Source organism: Oncorhynchus mykiss, chromosome 9, assembly GCF_057628025.1.
Source record: "Oncorhynchus mykiss isolate SJ-2025 chromosome 9, ASM5762802v1, whole genome shotgun sequence".
In the NCBI taxonomy this organism is placed as follows: Eukaryota; Metazoa; Chordata; class Actinopteri; order Salmoniformes; family Salmonidae; genus Oncorhynchus; species Oncorhynchus mykiss.
In genome coordinates, this window is record NC_143030.1 from 63,674,198 (window position 1) to 63,695,857 (window position 21,660).

A 21,660-nucleotide genomic window follows, 5' to 3' on the forward strand; every position below is an offset into this window, starting at 1 on the left:
CTCTATGTCATGACACACTCAGGCATACATTGTTCAGAACTGTCTGTTTTGCTAACAGTGACTGAGTTATATTATTAGCCTAAATTATGACTATGCAATCTACTTATCACATTAAGAATAGCAGCCTATCTTACATTACTATGCAAATGGTGAAGAAAAAATTGCTTCCACAAACTTGAAACTCACATGGCTGCCTATGGATGAGAGCATTTGAAGTCGGCCCTGCTCTGTCTTGATAACTCCATGGGTGCTACAATATTTTCATGTTTTTCCCATGGTATAACTGTGTCTGTGTTTACATAATACACTTAGAAAACAACGGATGTGTGAGTAAAACGTTTGTTGTATAAATCATGAGGGTGGCCATAGCACAGATGACATCAGAGCCTCATGTCTGATGGATGAACCTCCTGTAGTCCTGTTACAGTGCTACTACTGACTGAGGCCGCCTGTGGTCCTACAGGTAGGTTACACTCATAAGGTCCCAACATAACTCTCTTCACCTCAGATTCATTTCGGATTAGAAACCGATGGGAGGCTTTCTGGGGGAACAGATGTGTGACACCGCAGGTGCTTTTGACAATATGTGACGAGAAGCAGAGAGGAGAGGAGGAGAGAAGTGAGTGGGGAAGAAATGTATTGTCTGCAGTGTGAAACACAGTGTCACCTCCTCGCTAGTTGGCCCCTGCTGCCTGTTCCATTGTGTCCCACCTTATTCATTATTGATGGGCAGCCTGTGTGTTGCAGAGGCAGGGCAGCAGCATATCTCATGGGTCCACAACAGGTCAGAGTGAATGGGACTTTAAAACCACATGAGCTCCCTGCCATCGATGAGAGACCATGATAGTTTATTGATCTGCACTGTGACTGACCACATGTCACTTTAACAGCCTCCTCTCACATGCCACCTCCTTTGTCTCCTCTGTCTCTGTCTGTCCTTCACCCCTCACTTGTCCCTCACCTCTTCCTTGTTCTGTCTCCACAATAGAGCCCACAGACAGACACCGGAGTTGAGAGTAACCCAAGCATTATGCTTCAGCAATAGTGATAGAATAAAACAATCATTTTCAAGACCCATCAAAGGAAAACACCACTGACCAGCCACCCAGAGAGAACAACAACAGACTTTAGTTTATGTAAGCTACACTGTATATACCAAAGTATGTGGACACCTCTTCAAATTAGTGGATTCAGGCTATTTCAGCTGACAGGTGTATAAACTTGAGCAGACAGCCATGCAACCTGACAGAGCTTGAGAGGATCTGCAGAGAAGAACTGGAGGAACTCTCCAAATACAGGTGTGCCAAGCTTGTAGCGACATACCCAAGAAGACTTGAGGCTGTAATGGCTGCCAAAGGTGCTTCAACAAAGTACTGAGTGAAGGGTCTGAACACTTATGTAAAAGTGATATTTCCATTTAAAAAATCAAAAAAACTGTTTTTGCTTTGTCATAATGGGGTTTTATGTGTAGATTGATGAGGGAGAAAAACAATTGGATCAATTTTAGAATAAAGGCTGTAACGTAACAAAATGTGGAAAAGGTGTGAATACTTTCCAAATGTTTTATTTATTTTATCTTTATTTAACTAGGCAAGTCAGTTAAGAACACATTCTTATTTTCAATGATGGCCTAGGAACACTGGGTTAACTGCCTGTTCAGGGGCAGGATGACAGATTTGTACCTTGTAATTTCAGCCACACCCGTTGCTGACAGGTGTATAGAAATGAGCACATCGCCATGCAATCTCCATAGACAAACATTGGCAGTAGAACGGCCTTTCTGAAGAGCTCAGTGACTTTCAACTTGGCATAGGATGCCACCTTTTCAACAAGTCAGTTCATCAAATATCTGCCCTGCTAGAGCTGCCACGGTCAACTGTATGTGCTGCTATTGTGAAGGAGAAACGTGTAGGAGCAACAACAACTCGGCCGCGAAGTGGTAGGCCATACAAGCTCACAGAACAGGACAACCAAGTGCTGAAGCGCGTAGTGTGTAAAAATCGTCTGTCCTCAGTTGCAACACTCACCAAACTGCCTTTGGAAGCAACGTCAGCACAATAACTGTTCGTCGGGAGCTTCATGAAATTGATTTCCATGGCCGACCAGCTTCACTCAAGCCGAAGATCACCATGCGCAATGCAAAGCGTTGGCTGGAGTGGTGTAAAGCTCGCTGCCATTGGACTCTGGAGCCGTGGAAACGCGTTCTCTGGAGTGATGAATCACGCTTCACCATCTGGAAGTCCGACGGACAAATCTGAGTTTGGCGGATGCCTGGAGAAGGCTACCTGCCCCAGTGTATAGTGCCAAATGCCAAAAGTTTGGTGGAGGAGGAATAAAGGTCTGGGGCTGTTTTTCATGGCTAAGGCTCCTTAGTTCCAGTGAAGGGAAATCTTAACGCTACAGCATACAATGACATTCTAGACAATTCTGTGTTTCCAACTTTGTGGCAACAGTTTGGGGAAGGCCACATACTTATGGCAATGTTGTGTATGAACCATCACCGCTATTTGGTGATAATGTCACATCATCAAACAGCTATATTCTAGTAATGATGGAAACATAGATACAATCGCTCTTACTGTACATCATGTCTGTAACAGGAAATTAACACATTTACCCATGAGTTGAATAACTTTCATTGTAGAACTCAGAAGAAGTGAATACTGTGAGAGAACAAACAAATAATTCATCTGTCAGATTCCAGCATTCTCCTGCCTCCTACACTCCATCCACTAATTCAACTCCTCCATCTAACTGACTCTCTGAAAATCTCCAACATAAAACGTGTTCCCTCACAGACATTACTCACATACTGATATTGTACATCCAGTTGAAGTCGGAAGTTTACATACACTTAGGTTGGAGTCATTAAAACTTGTTTTTCAACCACTCCACAAATTTCTTGTTAAGAAACTATAGTTTTGGAAAGTCGGTTAGGACATCTGCTTTGTGCATGACACAAGTAATTATTCCAAAATTGTTTACAGACAGATTATTTCACTTATAATTCACTGTATCACAATTCCAGTGGGTCAGAAGTTTACATACAATAAGTTGACTGTGCCTTTAAACAGCTTGGAAAAGTCCAGAAAATGATGTCATGGAAGCTTCTGATAGGCTTATTGACATCATTTGAGTCAATTGGAGGTGTACCTGTGGATGTATTTCAAGGCCTACCTTCAAACTCAGTGCCTCTTTGCTTGACATCATGGGAAAATCAAAAGAAATCAGCCAAGACCTAAGAAAAAAATTGTAGACCTCCACAAGTCTGGTTCATCCTTAGGAGCAATTTCCAAACGTCTGAAGGTACCACGTTCACCTGTACAAACAATAGTATGCAAGTATAAACATCATGGGACCGTCATACCCCTCAGGAAGGAGACGCGTTCTCTCTCCTAGAGATGAACGTACTTTGGTGCGAAAGTGCAAATCAATCCCAGAACAACAGCAAAGGACCTTGACAAGATACTGGAGGAAACAGGTACAAAAGTATCTATATCCACAGTAAAAACAAGTCCTATATCGACATAACCTGAAAGGCCGCTCGGCAAGGAAGAAGCCACTGCTACAAAACCCGCCATAAAAAAGGCGTAATAACCAAACCCGGCAACAAATAACCAGGAAATAACCAGGAAACAGAGGGTTAAATACATGAACAAGTAATTGGGGAATGAAAACCAGGTGTGTAGCGAACAAAGACAAAACCATTGTAAAATGAAAGGTGGATCAGCGAAGACTAGAAGACCGGTGACGTCGACCTGCCGAACGCCGCCCGAACAAGGAGAAAGTCGTAACATGTATACACACTACTGTACCAAACGTTCAATGTTTCACTTTTCCCTCTCAATACAGAACATTTGAAAGGCTGTAAACCCTAATTCCCTCTTCTCTTTCTTTACTTTCAGCAACATTGGTCCAATTTCCTTACAACATACAGTAACTACATCATGCCTTGTGTGTGTGTGTGTGTGTGTGTGTGTGTGTGTGTATGTGTTTGCGATGGCAAAACAGGGACTGACAGTCCCTGACATAACCCATCTGCTCTGGTCTCACCAAGTGCTCTCTTTAATTTTAACGACATACACTACGTCACAGTGTTACGTTCCCCAGTTTATGTGTTGTAGTTTGTGTATTTGCATGTGTTTATTTCAGGAAATGGCTTCCTGAAATCCCTCAAGCAGCTGATTGGTCGACTCCAGGGCTAATTGGAGAGCTGACCCCGCCCCCTCGTCAAGACACAGCTGTCTCCAATTACCCATTCCTTCAGAAGCTATATAAAAGCCAGTGTTCTGTGCAGGAGGGAGAGATTTTGCTGGGAGGTCATTGCAGAGATTTTGCTGGGAGGTCATTGCTGGGAGGTCATTGCTGGGAGGTCATTGCTGGGAGGTCATTGCTGGGAGGTCATTGCTGGGAGGTCATTGCAGAGATTTTGCTAGAGAGATTTTGCTGGGAGGTCATTGCAGAGCGATTGTTTGTGATAGAGAGTTTTCGCTAGAGGTTGATTTTGCTGGGAGTTCATTGCTGAGAGTTGGTATGTTTGTTGCTCAGGTAGAGCTTATTTGATGTCCTTTGTTAGTTTGTTTGGGAAATTGTTTAATATCCTGTTTCATTTGTTCCCAGGGGAGAAGGGGAAGGCACCTAGGGAGTGCTTAGGCAAGAGGCCCGCGGGCATACATATACCCGTAGTATATTCATTGTCTAGGCACAATAGGTAAGACCTGGGCGGACCATCCCCTGTATTTTGGTTAGGGCACCAGGCGGTGCTAAATTAGGTAAGTAGTGGGTAGGCAGGTAAGATAGGAGAGGGGGGAGGCTTTGGTTCCGTCCAGCCCCTTTTCCCCATATTACCGTGTAAAGGAATAAAGTCCTTGTAAACGGTACCACATTCTGCCGGTTGTCATCCTTACTCGCACCTACAGTCCATACCTCTTTCACTTCACTGAGAGTTTAGTTGTAGCAGGGTGTTGCGTTCCCTCTTCATAGAGGCGTGTGTAACACAGGTAACGGCTATTCATTATCACACTCCTGCATTTCACTCAATCTACTTCAATCTATAGACAGTGAACACGACAGGTCTGCTTTCATCACTACTGAATGTAACCTTTCACTGTCGCAAACATGAACTTACTGTAATGAACACTACCAATAACTGTCATGTTATTTCTTTATTTGGTTAGGTCAGGGTGTGATTTGGGGTGGGCATTCTATGTTTTCTATTTCTTTGTTTTTGGCCGAGTGTGGTTCCCAGTCAGAGGCAGCTGTCTATCATTGTCTCTGATTGGGAATCATACTTAGGCAGCCTTTTTCCCACCTGTGTTTTGTGTGTAGTTATTTTCTGTTTAGTATCTGTTTACCTGACAGAACTGTTTGCTTTTGTTTTGTTACTTTGAGTGTTTCTTTGATCAATAAAATCATGAACACTTTTCACGCTGCGCTTTGATCCACTCATTCCGACGAGAGCCGTTACAATAACCCTGTATCTTCACATCGCTACATATTTGTCGCCAAACCCACTGGCTCCAGGTCATCTATAAGTCTTTGCTAGGTAAAGCTCCGCTTTATCTCAGCTCACTGGTCACCATAGCAACACCCAACCTTGGCACGTGCTTCAGCAGGTATATTTTACTGGTCATCCCCAAAGACAACACCTCATTTAGCTGCCTTTCCTTCCAGTTCTCTGCTGCCAATGACTGGAACGAATTGCAAAAATCACTGAAGTTGGAGACTTATATCTCCCTCACTAATTCCAAGCATCGGCTGTCAGAGTAGCTGTACACAGCCCATCTGTAAATAGCTCATCCAACTGACTACCTACCTCATCCCCATATTTGTTTATTTGTTTTTTTCTGCTCTTTTGCACACCAGTATTTCTACTTTGCTTTATCTTGGCCAGGTCGGTGTATCTTGGCCAGGTGTAAATTAGAACTTCTTCTCAACTGGCCTACCTGGTTAAATAAAGGTGAAATAAAATATATATTTTAAAAAAATAGACACCATTGTGTACAGTTAACTGCCCATACACAGTCATGTTATCTATAGAAGCTGTTCAAATAGAAAGAAATACATCAAGGACATAGACTGGAGCTGAGTTAAACAGCCTTTGTAACACAGTAGGTCCAGCATAGGGACTCAGTCATACTGACTCAGTGAGCTCTATAATAAACACATACAGTGCACACACACAGGTTTTTACATACAATCCAATTGACAATCACTCATAACTTAGTTACAGCATGTCATCTCTGTTGCGCTGTACAGAAAGTTTGGCAGTGAAATCAAGAGTCCTTACCGTGCTGCTGCTGCAGTTAAAGAGAGGTCCCACACAGACTGGTGAAGCGCGATAACAAACACACACACACTTCACAAACACACACTCACATTCTCTCACTCGCCCTTCAGAGCAGCAAGGATATATTCTTTACAGTCTTTTGACAGCTCTGAACTTACTCACCCCGCCCAAACTCTCTCACACTCCCTCCCCCTGTTTCTTTCCTTCTCGCATTACCCAGCTGACTGACGGCCAGGCTTACACACTATTACACAGTGACAAATAGTACAAACACACCAGTCACAACAGAACAGCTAGGAGAGAAAGGGTCAGGGGGGGGGGGGGGGGGGGGGTACCATTCAAATGGTACCAATGAATGGATGGAGTCAGGTCTATATAGCTTGATACCTGGTGTGTTATGTCACTTCATACTCCATTTCTGATTTAATGCACTACTATACCTTCATGAGTGTGTGGGTGTGTTCATGTGTAGGCCTAATGTGTGATTCAAGTAAAGAAAACAGGCATACATCATAAATACACACAGATATCATTTTCTATTGGTCACCAACATTTTATTGAAGATGCCCGTGCCCACAGTTACCGGTCGATTACTGTATGTGTCTCAGAGACACAGTTGAGAAGTACAGTAGGACAACTCTACCATTGAGATTATAATCACTGTGCCCTCTGCTGTCCCGAGGTCTACACTACAACTACATTTACAGTGGGAAATTATGATGGGTGTACATTAGGACCGTTTTTTAAAATTCTTCTCTGCACCAATTATGATATGTTTATTTCAGATCAGGATCAATGTCCTCTAACATTTCTAAACAAACAAAAACAAATACCAGGACATTCAACCAGTTGAAATAGCTTTTTTTTGTTCAATCTCATTGTGTGATGATAAGAACTAGCTTCTCACATACTTTGGTGGCAGTGTAGTAGCTGCTGAACACAAATAATGACTAGGCTACTTTAAAACTGAGGAGACAGGTGTGAGATGAGCAGAGAAAAGCTAATGATCTCAGACAGTGAGCAAATAAGAGACAGAGATATACAGTATGTGAGGAAAACATGACAGTTCATGAACCTAACTACCACTGAGTTATACTTTCTGGTAAATCACTATCACAACAACTATCACAATGAGACTAACATTTGCATGCAACTAAAGAAGGATAATTCCATTTAAATCCATCCAGACTGGGGCTCTGTCCAGTGTCATTCAACTGGAGTCCCTCATAGAGACTGAGAGTCTGACAGGTGATTGGCTGCTGTCCAGCTTGACTCCATGAGACCAATCAGCTGTCCAGCTTGATGCCAAGAGACCAATCAAAGTGCCGGGTTATCGAGATGAGGGGCTACTGCACCCTGAGGAGGGACAACAGAACTGATGGGATGCATCATCCTCACACTCCTCACTGAGGAACCAACGGGGATGGGTAAAGCGAGAGACAGACAGAGAGAGAGAGGGATGGAGTCAGGGTGATGGACAGACGGAAAGGGAGGTAGGGAAGGAGACATGGAAGTAGGGAGGGAGAGGAAGGAGAAAGACAAAAGATTCACAGAGAAACAGAGAAAACAGATAGCAAGAAAAAGAGAAAAAGCATGAGATATAAATACATGACAAAAAGTTGATCAAAGCATACATTGGTGGAAATGATACTGAGAGAAGAGAGGAGCAGGAGGCTGTCGAAATGTTCCTGTCATATCCTAAATGTGTAAAAAGGAAACAATTTGAAGTAAAGTTTCTGTGTCTATGTGTCAGCTGAAGCCAGAGGTCAGGATCATCATAGTAAAGCTAAGGGAGTGAATGTTATTTATAATAATGGTTACATGGAGAAAATCGGACCTCTCTGAAATGAAAATGTATGTTCCTTCAGCCAAATATCTTTGACCTAAACCCTCCCTAAATGCTTGACAAATAAACAAGTGACCCACCCTATACCCAACATAATAATTAAAATAAAGTGGATAACAGAGAAAATGTCTACCATTTACCCTCAAATCTTGGACAGACCAGAGCCTTAGATTTAGACACTGTTTTTGTCCTGTAAGCATTACATGTCAATGCAGGAATTTTGATAGCGCACAGGGCTGCGGGTCAGAAGGTTGTGGTTTCGCAGACCACCAAAATATTTTTGAATACCACACATATTACTGAAATTACAGCCTACTCATTCAAGGGTTTTTCTTTATTTTTACTTTTTTTACATTGTAGAATAATAGTGAAGACATCAAAACTATGGAATCATGTAGTAGCCAAAAAAGTGTTAAAAAAAATCTAAATATATTTTAGATTTTAGATTCTTCAAAGTATCCACCCTTTGCCTACAGCTTTGCACACTCTGGCATTCTCTCAACCATCTTCACCTGGAATGTTTATCCAACAGTCTTGAAGGAGTTCCCACATATGCGGAGCACTTGTTGGCTGCATTTCCTTCACTCTGCGGTCCAACTCATCCCAAAACATCTCAATTGGGTTGAGGTCAGGTGCTTGTGGAGGCCAGGTCATCTGATGCATTATGCCATCACTCTCCTTCTTGGTCAAATAGCCCTTACACAGCCTGAAGTTGTGTTGGGTCATTGTCCTGTTGAAAAACAAATTATAGTCCCACCAAGTGCAAACCAGATGGGATGACGTATCACTGCAGAATGCTGTGGTAGCCATGCTGGTTAAGTGTGCCTTGAACTCTAAGTAAATCATTAAATTAAAATTTTCTGAGGCTGGTAACTCTAATGAACTTATCCTCTACAGCAGAGGTAACTCTGAGTCTTCCTTTCCTCTGGCAGTCCTTGTGAATGCCAGTTTCATCATAGCACTTGATGGTTTTTGTGACTGCACTTGAAGAAACGTTCAAAGTTCTTGAAATGTTCTGCATTGATTGACCTTCATGTCTTAAAGTAATGATGGACTGTTGTTTCTCATTGCTTATTTGAGCTGTTCTTGCAATAATATGGACTTGGTCTTTAACCAAATAGGGCTATCTTCTGTATACCACCCTTACCTTGTCACAACACAACTGATTGGCTCAAACGCATTAAGAAGGAAAGAAATTCCCTGAAGTAACTTTTAACACATATATTAATTGAAATGCATCCCAGGTGACTACCTCATGAAGCTGGTTGAGAGAATGTGTGTAAAGTTGGCATCAAGGCAAAGGGTGGCTACTTTGAAGAATTTTAAAATGTACAATATATTTTGATTTAAACACTTTTTTGCTTAGTACATCATTCCATATGTGTTATTTCATAGTATTGATGTCTTCACTATTATTCTACAACGTAGAAAATAGTACAAATAAAGAAAAACTCTTGAATGAGTTGGTGTGTCCAAACTTTTGACTGGTACTGTATGTGTTCATCTTATCATATTTATCCAATGCAAAATCAGTGTGTCTTGTTTACAACGAAACTGTCAATGTTTGCAAATAATTAAATATAATTTATTTTATTTATTTTATTTTACCTTTATTTAACCAGGCAAGTCAGTTAAGAACAAATTCTTATTTTCAATGACGGCCTGGGAACAGTGGGTTAACTGCCTGTTCAGGGGCAGAACGACAGATTTGTACCTTGTCAGCTCGGGGGTTTGAACTCACAACCTTCCGGTTACTAGTCCAAAACTCTAACCACTAGGCTACCCAGAATCTGAGCATGTACTTTCAAAAGTTAGACCTACCTATCCACCCCAAACAGAGTAGCCCTACCGACGCAGAAAACTACATGCTTTAACTGCTAGCTACTCTTCCGTGGCTTAACCCAATGAGAGAAGGTCGCTAGTGTTTCCCTAAAAGATGTCTGGTTTTAAACATCTTCTATTGTACAGAAAGTGAATAGCTAAATCAGTTGATAGTGACAGAATAAGATTACTTTCCAAGCAAAGTCTTCTCGGCTATAGAGGGTTGTAGCTCAGCCTCTGAATGTCAAAGAAACTAAACAATGATATTCCCATATGAATCCGGGTATTTTACAGCTTGTTACTAGCATAAAGAATCAAGGGAAAAAGTACTGTTATATATCATTAATATATTTTATTTTATTCAAAATTGTAAGCTAACAAGGGTTTAGGCCTGTGCTTTTTGCCATTTTCTATAATAAAATGTTGGCCTATGGCATACCCTCTCATACCACTCAATTCAAGTCTAGGGTTTAACTTAACAGCCCTTCACTGACATGGAGGTAGGATATTTAAAGAGTGCATGGTGGGTTGAGGAATTGATTATGCCTACTTACGGCACCATGAAATGCTTCAAGTTTCAGCACCGCAATGCAAATGACTAAAATCTGACTTATTGTGAGGTCAATAACTCTGAAAAATAGATCATGGGCAAGAAACATTGTTTTCCTTAAAATCAATTATAGTAGTAGCAAGCTATGAAAGCTGACTTCCGGTCCTCCTTCTCATCTTTGCGCTCTCCTTCTCAAACTGTACAGAACATTGGCACTGTACAGGCTAGTCTCCGCGCAAGATTTTCTGGACTAGGCCTAATCCCCCCCCCCCCCCCCCCAAAAAAGAAGCCTCTACCCTGAAATGCCAAAGTAGTCCTACACAGTACAACCATTGCTTAGGAGGCACACAAAAACGTTTTTGATCAGAAAGAGCAGAGCAGGCTGGGACTATCTTAGAAAAATAACTCTGCTCTGTGCTTCCCCCGAACATGTACTTCATAGCCTATAGCCTACAGGCTGTGTATAATTTGATTAAGACCACACTACATAGCCTATAGCCTACAGGCTGTGTATAATTTGATTAAGACCACACTACATAGCCTATAGCCTACAGGCTGTGTATAATTTGATTAAGACCACACTACATAGCCTATAGCCTACAGGCTGTGGAAAATTTGATTAAGACCACACTACATAGCCTATAGGCACACTTAATATTGCGCGCCTAGCCGAGAATCCGAGATAAGGTGTGGTATCTGGCACACATTGATATATAAGCTTAATAAGCAAATAATTCTAAAACACTGAGAAATGTTTAAATGTCATCAATTACAGACTACATGACCCTCCCCTGGACTAGATTTAAAAAATACTAAACACTCCCCTTGACTGAAATGGAAAAAGCATGACTCTCCACCATTTTCCTCCAGGTACCGATTCTGTACATTTCCATCCATCCCTAAATGGATAACATTTTAAATATTTAACACTAGGCAACTCTACATGCAAATGAGCCACCCTAATGTGTTACATGGCTACATTATCATGTGTGTTGCTTAGCCATCAACTGCTGTATTCTATGTCATATTTCCATAATACTCTGTCCAGGCAAAAAATGCTAACTAGCACCCACTGACTGCACACTAGGCCTGTATATCCTCTCCCAATAGATGGCAGTCCTGGAGCATGATGCACTGAAGCTGGTGTCTGTTCAAGTTCAGGCAGAGAGTTAGAGTTAGAGTTAGAGTTAGAGTTAGAGAGAGAGAGAGAGAGAGAGAGAGAGAGAGAGAGAGAGAGAGAGAGAGAGAGAATAAGAGAAAAAAAGAAAGAAAGAAATAAAGAAAGAAAGAAAGAAAGAAAGAAAGAGAGAGAGATCCAGTGGGTTTAGTGGTGACTCAAAGCACCTTCAGACTCTCCACTCATTAAAGATGATTGTTATTTATCTTCTCTAAGTGAGGACATCTCTCCATTTGTATAAAGGCCCTATTTAAGTGAGCTCTCTGGCTCTCTTTGTTAATCTGTTTAAGAGGTAGCCCTCTCTCTTCCCCTCTCAGACACAGCAGTTAAGATGGAGACAACAACAGTGAGGACTCCTGATAGAAAGAAAGATGAGGAGGCAGTATGGCACAGGCTAGGGTCAGGGGTGAACTGGTGACACATTCCCACAGGTGTATGGGAGGCAAGGTGATGAAAGACAAAGCAGGTGGTGAAAAATGGTGAGAGGATCAGGTGACATAGCAATGGAGGGTTCTTACACAGGTCAGGGGCTGGGTATGAGGTAAGGGTGTTAGGGTTAACCAGAGGGTTAGAACCAGTGGATTGAAGGGGATTTGTAGGAAGGAGTAAGGGAGGGCAAGCTTTGAAGGTAGGGTTGGTGACCAGGGCAGGGGAGTGGTGGACTGGGAATATTTTTAGGGTTCCAAGGGTCTTTCAGGAGGTAAGGATTGTTGTGAGGTATTCACAGGTTGGGGATCTTTTGAAGGCCTTTAGGTGGCCCTTACCTTGCCTGCTGCGAGTGTTTGGCAGACGAGGGGCAGCAGTACTGATGGAGGCTGAAGAAGCTGTTAACAGTCAGACTGGTGGGGAGGAGGGTGGCATAGGGGCTGGCTGCAGTAGGGGTTGTGGGAGCAGAGATTGGATAGCTTGAGTAAGATGGTGACTGCCTGACACTTAAGAAAGACCAAAAAAGAGACAAAGACACACACAGAGAGAGGAAAAGAGACAGAGAGATGAAGCAAACATGAAGACAGAAAGAGAACATTGAATTGAAGCAAAAAACAACATTGACATTGAGCAATGGTAGTAAACATGAGATACATATCCTGTAGATAGAGCGAGATTAAAAGAAGCTGATGTACAGTGAACTGCAGTGTACATGACCATCATACTGAAGTTACTAACAACCTCAGGGAGTGAAGGACAACAAAGATACAGAGCTGCTGCAAACAATGCCCCTCCTCAGAGGCAGTGAGGCAGTCAACCGCCCTGACCTCTCAAAATCATCTTCTATTCTATTGACTGTCTGAGAAAAAGTGCATGGGTGGAATCCAACTTCACAAGCTTTTGGTTTTATTAATTTATTGCCTCCGGGGCCCGCTGGTGTAACTGCTAAACGGATTGCTGCTGACTACACTGTACTGCATGATTGTAGTGGGTTTACTAACGCGTTAGTTCTAGTAACTATGTTGACTATGACGTGACAACGAAGCAGGCTGTGTGTAGCGGTTAGCGTCATGATATGAAGGTTTGGCTTTTTTCCCCGCCTAGTCACAGACAGCTGGTGTGTTGTGCCCTGAAGTCCACAAGTGAAGGGAAAAGGTGAGAGGAGGAGAAAGCGTAGATAGAAGCGTAGATAGAAGCGTAGATAGAAGCGTAGATAGAAGCGTAGATAGAAGCGTAGATAGAAGCGTAGATAGAAGCGTAGATAGAAGCGTAGATAGAAGCGTAGATAGAAGCGTAGATAGAAGCGTAGATAGAAGCGTAGATAGAAGCGTAGATAGAGGCGTAGATAGAAGCGTAGATAGAAGCAAACAGAACAAACAGGGATAAACAAATTCGTTTGAAACTTTGAAACTGTTGGACTAATGATTACACCCTAGATCAGCTCGATGCAGGCAAGAGTGTGCAAGGCTGTATTGAATGTGTAAATGTCTGTCACCTTGATGACTCAACATTCTCTCAACAGATGCAACTACGTTATAAACTATCATTCATAGGCTAGGTTGAAGCAACTTCATGATTGGCATAGGGAAAATGTGAGTATCATGTAGTAGCCTAAACCTATCGATGTTGCATTGAGCTGGGTGAATGGAATATGAATGACAGTCATCCAATATGCTGTAAAAAAAAATTACAAAAAATAAGGCCATGTTCATTAAAACATATCATCCTCCCTCATCTTATATGACTCTGACCGTCACTGATATATATATATACAGTACCGGTCAAAAATGTGGACACACCTACTCATTCATGGGTTTTTCTTTATTTTTACTATTTTTTACATTGTAGAATAATAATGAAGATATCAAAATGTTGAAATAACACAGAGCGAGAAAGAAGAAGAAGAAGAGAGAAAGAGAGAGGGGAGATTATATCTGAAAACTCAGACCACTCAGGATTATATAACACAACACTGCAATGTACCACACTGCTCTTCTGGATCATTCTAGAACAAAGTCAAACTTCCTGCAAACTTCCTGCAATACAGTAAAAGTGCATAAAAAATCAATAAGCTTTTTGAAGTCACTCCAAAATCTAAATGATCCTTTTCCAAAAAATCAGGAGTAATTCCATCTGCAGCATCTAAGCATGGCTGGATGGAAAGGAGAGAGAGGAGAAAGTGGAGAGCTCTTGGTTGAGTTGGATTAGCATGTAATTAGCATCCCTCTCACTGAGGCGAGCAGCTGCTGTCAGACAAGGACACACAGTCCCGGTCATTTAGCATGAGGGCCTGCTGCTTGTGGTGCGGAGGCCAGGGAGAGAGACCTCACTCACTTTCGCTGCTCACACACTTCAGCAGGTCACCTGGAGTACACCTGACCAGGAAAAGAGTTTTAAAGTGGTCCCTCATACAGATGGAGCTAAATGGGTAAGAGGGAGTAAGTGGAGTTAAAAATATCTTGGGGAAAGAAGTTGCGGATAACTATGAGATATTAATGGAAGAGAGTTAGTCAAGAGATGAGAGATACTGCAGATCTGAGAGAGTGCAGGGTGAGTGACAATAAAGTTTGGCTCTATTTGAACTATGTCATGCATACTCAATATTGATACATTTCCTTCTTTTTTTTTTACCCCTTTTTCTCCCCAATTTCATGATATCCAATTGGTAGTTACAGTCTTGTCCCATCACTGCAACTCCCGTATCGACTCAGGAGAGGCGAAGGTCGAGAGCCGTGCGTCCTCCAAAACATAACCCCGCCAAGCCGCACCGCTTCTAGAAACAATGCTCACTTAACCCGTAAGCAAGCCGCACCAATGTGTCGGAGGAAACACCGTACACCTGGCGACCGTGTAAGCATGCATTGCGCACGGCCTGCCACAGGAATCGCTAGAGTGCGATGGGACAATGACAACCCGGCCGGCCAAACCCTCCCCTAACCTGGACGACGCTGGGCCAATTGTGCTGCATAGATGTCATACACATTTGTTATTAAGGCACATGAAAGTTCACATATTCCAGAAGGCATTTCTGGCAAAAAACGCATTTTGATATAAAAAAAAACAAATGCCTCTCCTGTGAAGTAGTGACGTGCGACATACGCCTAGCTTCTTGAAATGGGTAACACATTTGGTTTTAATGCAGACGAGAGCACTGCTGAATCCAGCTCCACACAGATATAAGCTGACAAAGGGTACCATGAGTTTAGGGTAGGGTATTCCCTTTGAGTCAGGAACCAAAACACCTCCATAGTGAACCGTGAATGTGTTGTTTGCAGCATTCGGCCGGATAACAGCTCAAAAAGCCGCATTTGACGGTTGCATTTGAATCATTTCGATTCAAGCACGACGGTCAAGTGCAGCCTTTTCCCACGATCTAAGCGCACTCTCTGGTTGAATTTGATCTATTATCTTTTTATTTTTAAGGTTAACCACATTACAATGATTTTCAGATTCAAAGACGATATACAGTTGAAGTCGGAATTTAAACTCAGTTTTTCACAATTCCTGACATTTAATCCTAGTAAAAATTCCCTGACTTAGCTTAACCTCCAATTATAACTTTGGCCCATTCCTCCTGACTGAGCTGGTGTCACTGAGTCAGGTTTGTAGACCTCCTTGCTCGCACACGCTTCTTCAGGCCTGCCCACAAATGTTCTATAGGATTGAGGTCAGGGCTTTGTGATGGCCACTCCAATACCTTGACTTTGTTGTCCTTAAGCCATTTTGACACAACTTTGGAAGTATGCTTGGGGTCATTGTTCATTTGGAAGACCCATTTACAACCAAGCTTTAACTTTCTGACTGATGTCTTGAGATGTTGCTTCAATATATCCACATTATTTTCCTACCACATGATGCCATTTATTTTGTGAAGTGCACCAGTCCTTCCTGCAGCAAAGCACCCCCACAACATGATGCTGCCTCTCCATGCTACACGGTTGGGATTGTGTTCTTCGGCTTGCAAGCCTCCCCCTTTTTCCTCCAAACATAACGATGGTCATTATGGCCAAACAGTTCCATTTTTGTTTCATCAGATCAGAGGACATTTCTCCAAAAAGTATGATCGTTGGCCTCATGTGCAGTTGCAAACCGTAGTCTGGCTTTTTTAAATGGCGGTTTTGGAGCAGTGGCTTCTTCCTTGCTGAGTGGAATTACAGGTTATGTCAATATAGGACTCGTTTTACTGTGTATATAGATACTTTTGTACCTGTTTCCTCCAGCACAAGGTCCTTTGCTGTTGTTCTGGGATTGATTTGCACTTTTTGCACCAAAGTACGTTCATCTCTAGGAGACAGAATGCGTCTCCTTCCTGAGCGGTATGACGGCTGCGTGGTCCCATGGTGTTTATACTTGCGTACTAATGTTTGTACAGATGAACATGGTACCTTTAGGTATTCGGAAATTGATTCCATGGATGAACTTGTGGAGGTCTTTTTTTTCTGAGGTCTTGGCTGATTTCTTTTGATTTTCCCATGATATCAAGCAACGAGACACTGAGTTTGAAGGTAGGCCTTGAAATACATCCACAGGTACACCTCCAATTGACTCAAATGATGTCAATAAGCCTATCAGAAGCTTCTAAAGCCATGACATCATTTTCTGGAATTTTCCAAGCTGTTTAAAGGCACAGTCAACTTAGTGTATGTAAACTTCTGACCCACTGGAATTGTGATACAGTGAATTATAAGTGAAATAATCTGTCTGCAAACAATTGTTGGAAAAATGACTTGTGTCATGCACAAAGTAGATGTCCTAACCGACTATCCAAAACTATAGTTTGTTAACAAGAAATTTGGTCGAAAATGTGGATGAAAAACTAGTTTTAATGACTCCAACCTAAGTGTATGTAAACTTCAACTGTATACACTACTGTTCAAAAGTTTAGGGTCACTTAGAAATGTCCTTTTTTTTCAAAGAAAAACAAATTGATCAGAAATACAGTGTAGACATTGTTAATGTTGTGAATGACTATTGTAGCTGGAAACGACAGATTTTTTATTGAATATCTACATAGGCGTACAGAGGCCCATTACCAGCAACCATCACTCCTGTGTTCCAATGGCACGTTGTGTTAGCTAATCCAAGTTTTTAATTTTAAAAGGGTAATTGATCATTAGAAAATCCTTTTGCTATTATGTTAGCACAACTGAAAAATGTTTTTGTGAGTTCGAGCTCATTTGTGAGTTCGATTATAGGCTCAAAATGGCCAGAAACAAAGTACTTTCTTCTGAAACTAGTCAGTCTATTATTGTTCTGAGAAATGAAGGCTATTCCATGTGAGAAATTGCCAAGAAACTGAAGTTCTCGTACAACGTTGTGTACTTCTCCCTTCACAGAATAGCGCAAACTGGCTCTAACCAGAATAGGAAGAGGAGTGGGAGGCCCCGGTGCACAACTCAACAAGAGGACAAGTACATTCGAGTGTCTAGTTTGAGAAACAGACACTTCACAAGTCCTCAACTGGCAGCTTCATTAAATAGTATCCGCAAAACACCAGTCTCAACGTCAACAGTGAAGAGGCGACTCCGGGATGCTGGCCTTCTGTTATAGAGAGAGAATGGAAGAGGTAAAACATGACTAAACATTATAATTATGCAGAGGCAGCAGCGCTGGTTTGCGTAGCGTGGATGATGATAAGAGTTCCAATTAAATCAAAACAACCTGTCAGCACGGGCTTTGATAATGCTGAATGTGGTAGCTGAGATCACAGCACATCCCTATTTATTCTGATTAAATACAGGTTACAGTACTTACAGTTATTCCTGTACTGATGAGAAAGTTTTCTGCCTAAATATTATTTCAGTACTGATGAGAATACTTTCTGCCTAAACATTAAGACAATTTTCCAATGTTTTAGAGGAAGCCTGCAGAGCAGAACACCATGGGAAAGAAAGGCTTCTACCCAAATCTGTGTGAACCCTACTTTACTATGTCATGACATATTAGTCCGGCTACACTGATTATTCTACAGTAAAAAAAGTATAATTCTAGAATAGTTCTGATTATTCAGCCTGGGGTCTGACTCTAAGTGAAGAAGCGAGATCTCAGAGCAGATGTTGTTATGCAAGACCTAGCTAGCATCCAGTATGTCCTACAGAGAGACCTCCTGACTCCTGTTCGTTAGCAGCATCTCCTTAACTAACATGAACAGTAAAATGAACAGTAACATTAACAATAAGAGGAACAGCATCATGAACAGTAACTAAAAAAGTAACATGAACAGAGGGGGTATGTTATATTGTTACATGTACACACACACACACACACACACACACACACACACACACACACACACACACACACACACACACACACACACACACACACACACACACACACACACACACACACACAGTAGAGGAATTTTGATGGAGGGAGGGCAGAGAGAGTGAAGAAAGGCAAGGATAGCAGCACACAGGGAGGAGTGAATAGGGCGAGAGACACGGAGGTGATGTGTATTTATGGCAGCAAGAATGGAGGGAGGAAGAGAAGAGTGGGAGGAGAGAGAGAAGTACAGGAGAGCCACAGAGGTTGTATACGGAGGAGGCCAAGGGGTGAAAATAATCAAGAGAAGAGGAGCGGAGGAGTGGAGAGGAGATTTAGAAGTGGAGGAGGAAACAGAAATATGGTGTGTGGAGGGCTGTTCATGGTACAAATAAAGGACTTCCTCCAACACACAGGTAAATAGAGTGTCAGGTGTTGGTGTGTTGGTGAATCCGTCTACCTATAGAGGAGACGAAAGAGGAAGACACTCATAACAACATACGGAATGTATACAGTTTACCCATTACATACATTCGTCTCTACCATTGTGTCATTATCTTTACACAACCACCTGTTTCACATCGTATAGCTTGAACATTTCAACTCTGGTGCACATTACAGTTCATGGCCAGTAAGGATTCATATTCACTATTCTCAGTCAATAGCCAGGCACAAACCTCTTGATAAACCATTTAATTTCACATTTCAACGTTTCTATTCACTGTCCACAGATGAGAGTGCCTGCATGTGGGAGCCTACTGCGTCATACCACCTCCATCGTGTGACCCTTGACCCCCTTCCTGAGAAGGAGAGACGTTTAGATGGCCACTATCGCTGTGTGAGCTGCCTCTAGCCTGAAGTTGAGTGTTTTGCATACCCCCTCCCCCGATTCTGGGCTCCGAATCTCCCGCTGCTTGGCAACAGCGCGGACTGCCTGTGTGGGCGTTTGGTGCTGAGTGCTAGGCGATAGCAGCGCTTGCGCGCCAGAGAAGAAGATGGGCATGGTTACAGTTACTAGCCAGCCGACTGACTATCTACGAAGCAGCAGCGCCTGCTCTTTCTATTGGACTTCTCTAGCAAAGTAAACAACAACACCACTGTGTATACTACCCTAAGATGAGGGTTTTAATACTATGCTGGCTGGGTGGTTTACCTATCAGATCTGTTTTTTTGGTGGTTGTATGGACAGACACAATTAGCTTTCATTAAGGGGAGAAGAGGTGGGAAGTCAGTGACAGATTCACTCAAGAGGCTGACATTATGTTGAGTTGTTACAGGATCAGTTAGTTAGTGTGACAAGTATAATGATCCCTTATGTCATCTGACCACAGAAACAAGTGGTCCAACTTTACCAACTGAGGGGACCTGTAGCTTACCCTCCAATTAAAAATGACTCTCTCACTCACTTTTCAGCAGCTTTCTTCCATCTCTCTCTTTTCTCTCTGTATATTGTCTGTCTTTCACTCCTCTCCTGGTCTCACTCCTACCCTTTCCTCTTCTCTCCCTCTCTCTCTTCTCTCTCGCCCACAGAGTTCTTTGCAGAGGAGCTCACAGCGTTCCCACGGTAACCAGTCTTCTGCTCCACAGCACTGAGTGCAAATGTATGTGTTTCATCCGCGTCCTGTCGTCAAACTACCACTTATCTACATCTGAATGTCAAAGGCACTGAATCAATTAATAGTTAAGCAAGCCACAATGGCCAGTGGCTAAAGGACCGCTGATTAAGCCAGGATCAAGACATGTCAACTAAACAACTATAGATAGATATAATGTATTCAGTATAGTACAGATCAGTATAGTAATAATGCAGATATAATGTCCTCAGTCAGTCAATGATGCTGAACCTTGTTTCAGCACTAACATTTCCAAATGAGGTCTGCCCCAAAACAAGACCAAAGTTGATATATTTGTTTATTTAAAAGTTGATATTTGTTTATTTAGATCTACATTTTTAAATGTAGATCTAAATTGTTTGTACCTTTATTTAACCAGGCAAGTCAGTTAAGAACTAATTCTTATTTTCAATGATGGCCTAGGATGGGTTAACTGGTCTAGGAACAGTGGGTTAACTGGTCTAGGAACAGTGGGTTAACTGCCTGTTCAGGGGCAGAACGACAGATTTGTATCTTGTCAGCTCAGGGGTTTGAACTTGCAACCTTTCGGTTACTAGTCCAACACTCTAACCACTAGGCTACCCTGCCACCTGCAGATGCTCTTCTAATACACTGATCGACAAGAACAGTAACACAAATGTAAGATACAATGATATACAAACAATACAGCAAAAACATAATACAAACAATACATCTAAAAAATATATTTTTTTGCTGTTTTCTTGAGTAATTGGAGATGGAAGGGAGTTCTGTATAAAACTGCGTTCCCGTGAATTCGTTTTGGACTTGGGGACTGTGAAGAGACCCCTCGTGGCATGTCTTGTGGGGTATGCACAGTATGGGTGTCTGAGCTGAATGTTATTTGATTATGCAAACAATCTGGAATTTTTGTCACAGTAATATTTATCATAAAAACTAAAAGAGAAGCAGTTAGTGTCTCATCAACCCTCAACCAGGAAAGACTGGCATGCATGATGTTCTGTGTGTGCAGTTAAGGGCAAGGTGTGCTGCTCTGTTTTGAGCCAGCGGCTTCTTTGCTAGGTCTTTCTTTGCTGCACTTGGCCATATTACCAGACAGTAATCAAAGTGGAACAAGACCAGAGCCTTTTTGTGTCAAAAAGACATCTATGTTTCACAAGTTTGGACATCAAAGTACAGCACAGTAGAGCTAAGTAAAGTAGAGTTCAGTACAGTACATTATAGTTCAGTACAGTACAGTAGAGTACAGTAGCGTACAGCACAGTAAAGTAGAGTATAGTTCTGTACAGTAGGGTGCATTAGAGCACAGTAGAGTAGAGATCAGTACAGCACAGTAGAGTTCAGTACACTACAGTAGAGTACAGTAGAGTAGAGTTCAGTACAGTAAAGTAGAGTATAGTTCTGTACAGTAGGGTGCATTAGAGCACAGTAGAGTAGAGATCAGTACAGCACAGTAGAGTTCAGTACACTACAGTAGAGTACAGTAGAGTAGAGTTCAGTACAGTAAAGTAGAGTATAGTTCTGTACAGTAGGGTGCATTAGAGCACAGTAGAGTAGAGATCAGTACAGCACAGTAGAGTTCAGTACACTACAGTAGAGTACAGTAGAGTAGAGTTCAGTACAGTAAAGTAGAGTATAGTTCTGTACAGTAGGGTGCATTAGAGCACAGTAGAGTAGAGATCAGTACAGCACAGT

General features: G+C 42.1%; 1 protein-coding gene across 5 annotated transcripts in view; it reads right to left on the bottom strand.

The window, feature by feature from the left end:
• LOC110532489 (IQ motif and Sec7 domain ArfGEF 2) overlaps nt 1–21,660 on the bottom strand; it is a 65,823-nt gene that overhangs the window by 19,560 nt on the left and 24,603 nt on the right. For 2 of the 5 annotated variants that reach the window (XM_090184981.1, XM_036988506.2), the window contains exon 1: nt 6,290–6,460. The exons of 2 other annotated variants lie outside the window; for them this stretch is intronic. Coding sequence is in view for 1 of the 3 variants with exons in the window: in XM_090184982.1 (XP_090041108.1) it covers nt 12,448–12,615 (168 nt within the window). In the remaining 2 variants the exon portion in view is untranslated. Of the gene's footprint in view, nt 1–6,289; nt 6,461–12,447; nt 12,616–21,660 lie in introns of those variants that run through there. One more of the 5 variants, XM_090184982.1, reaches the window with a different exon arrangement.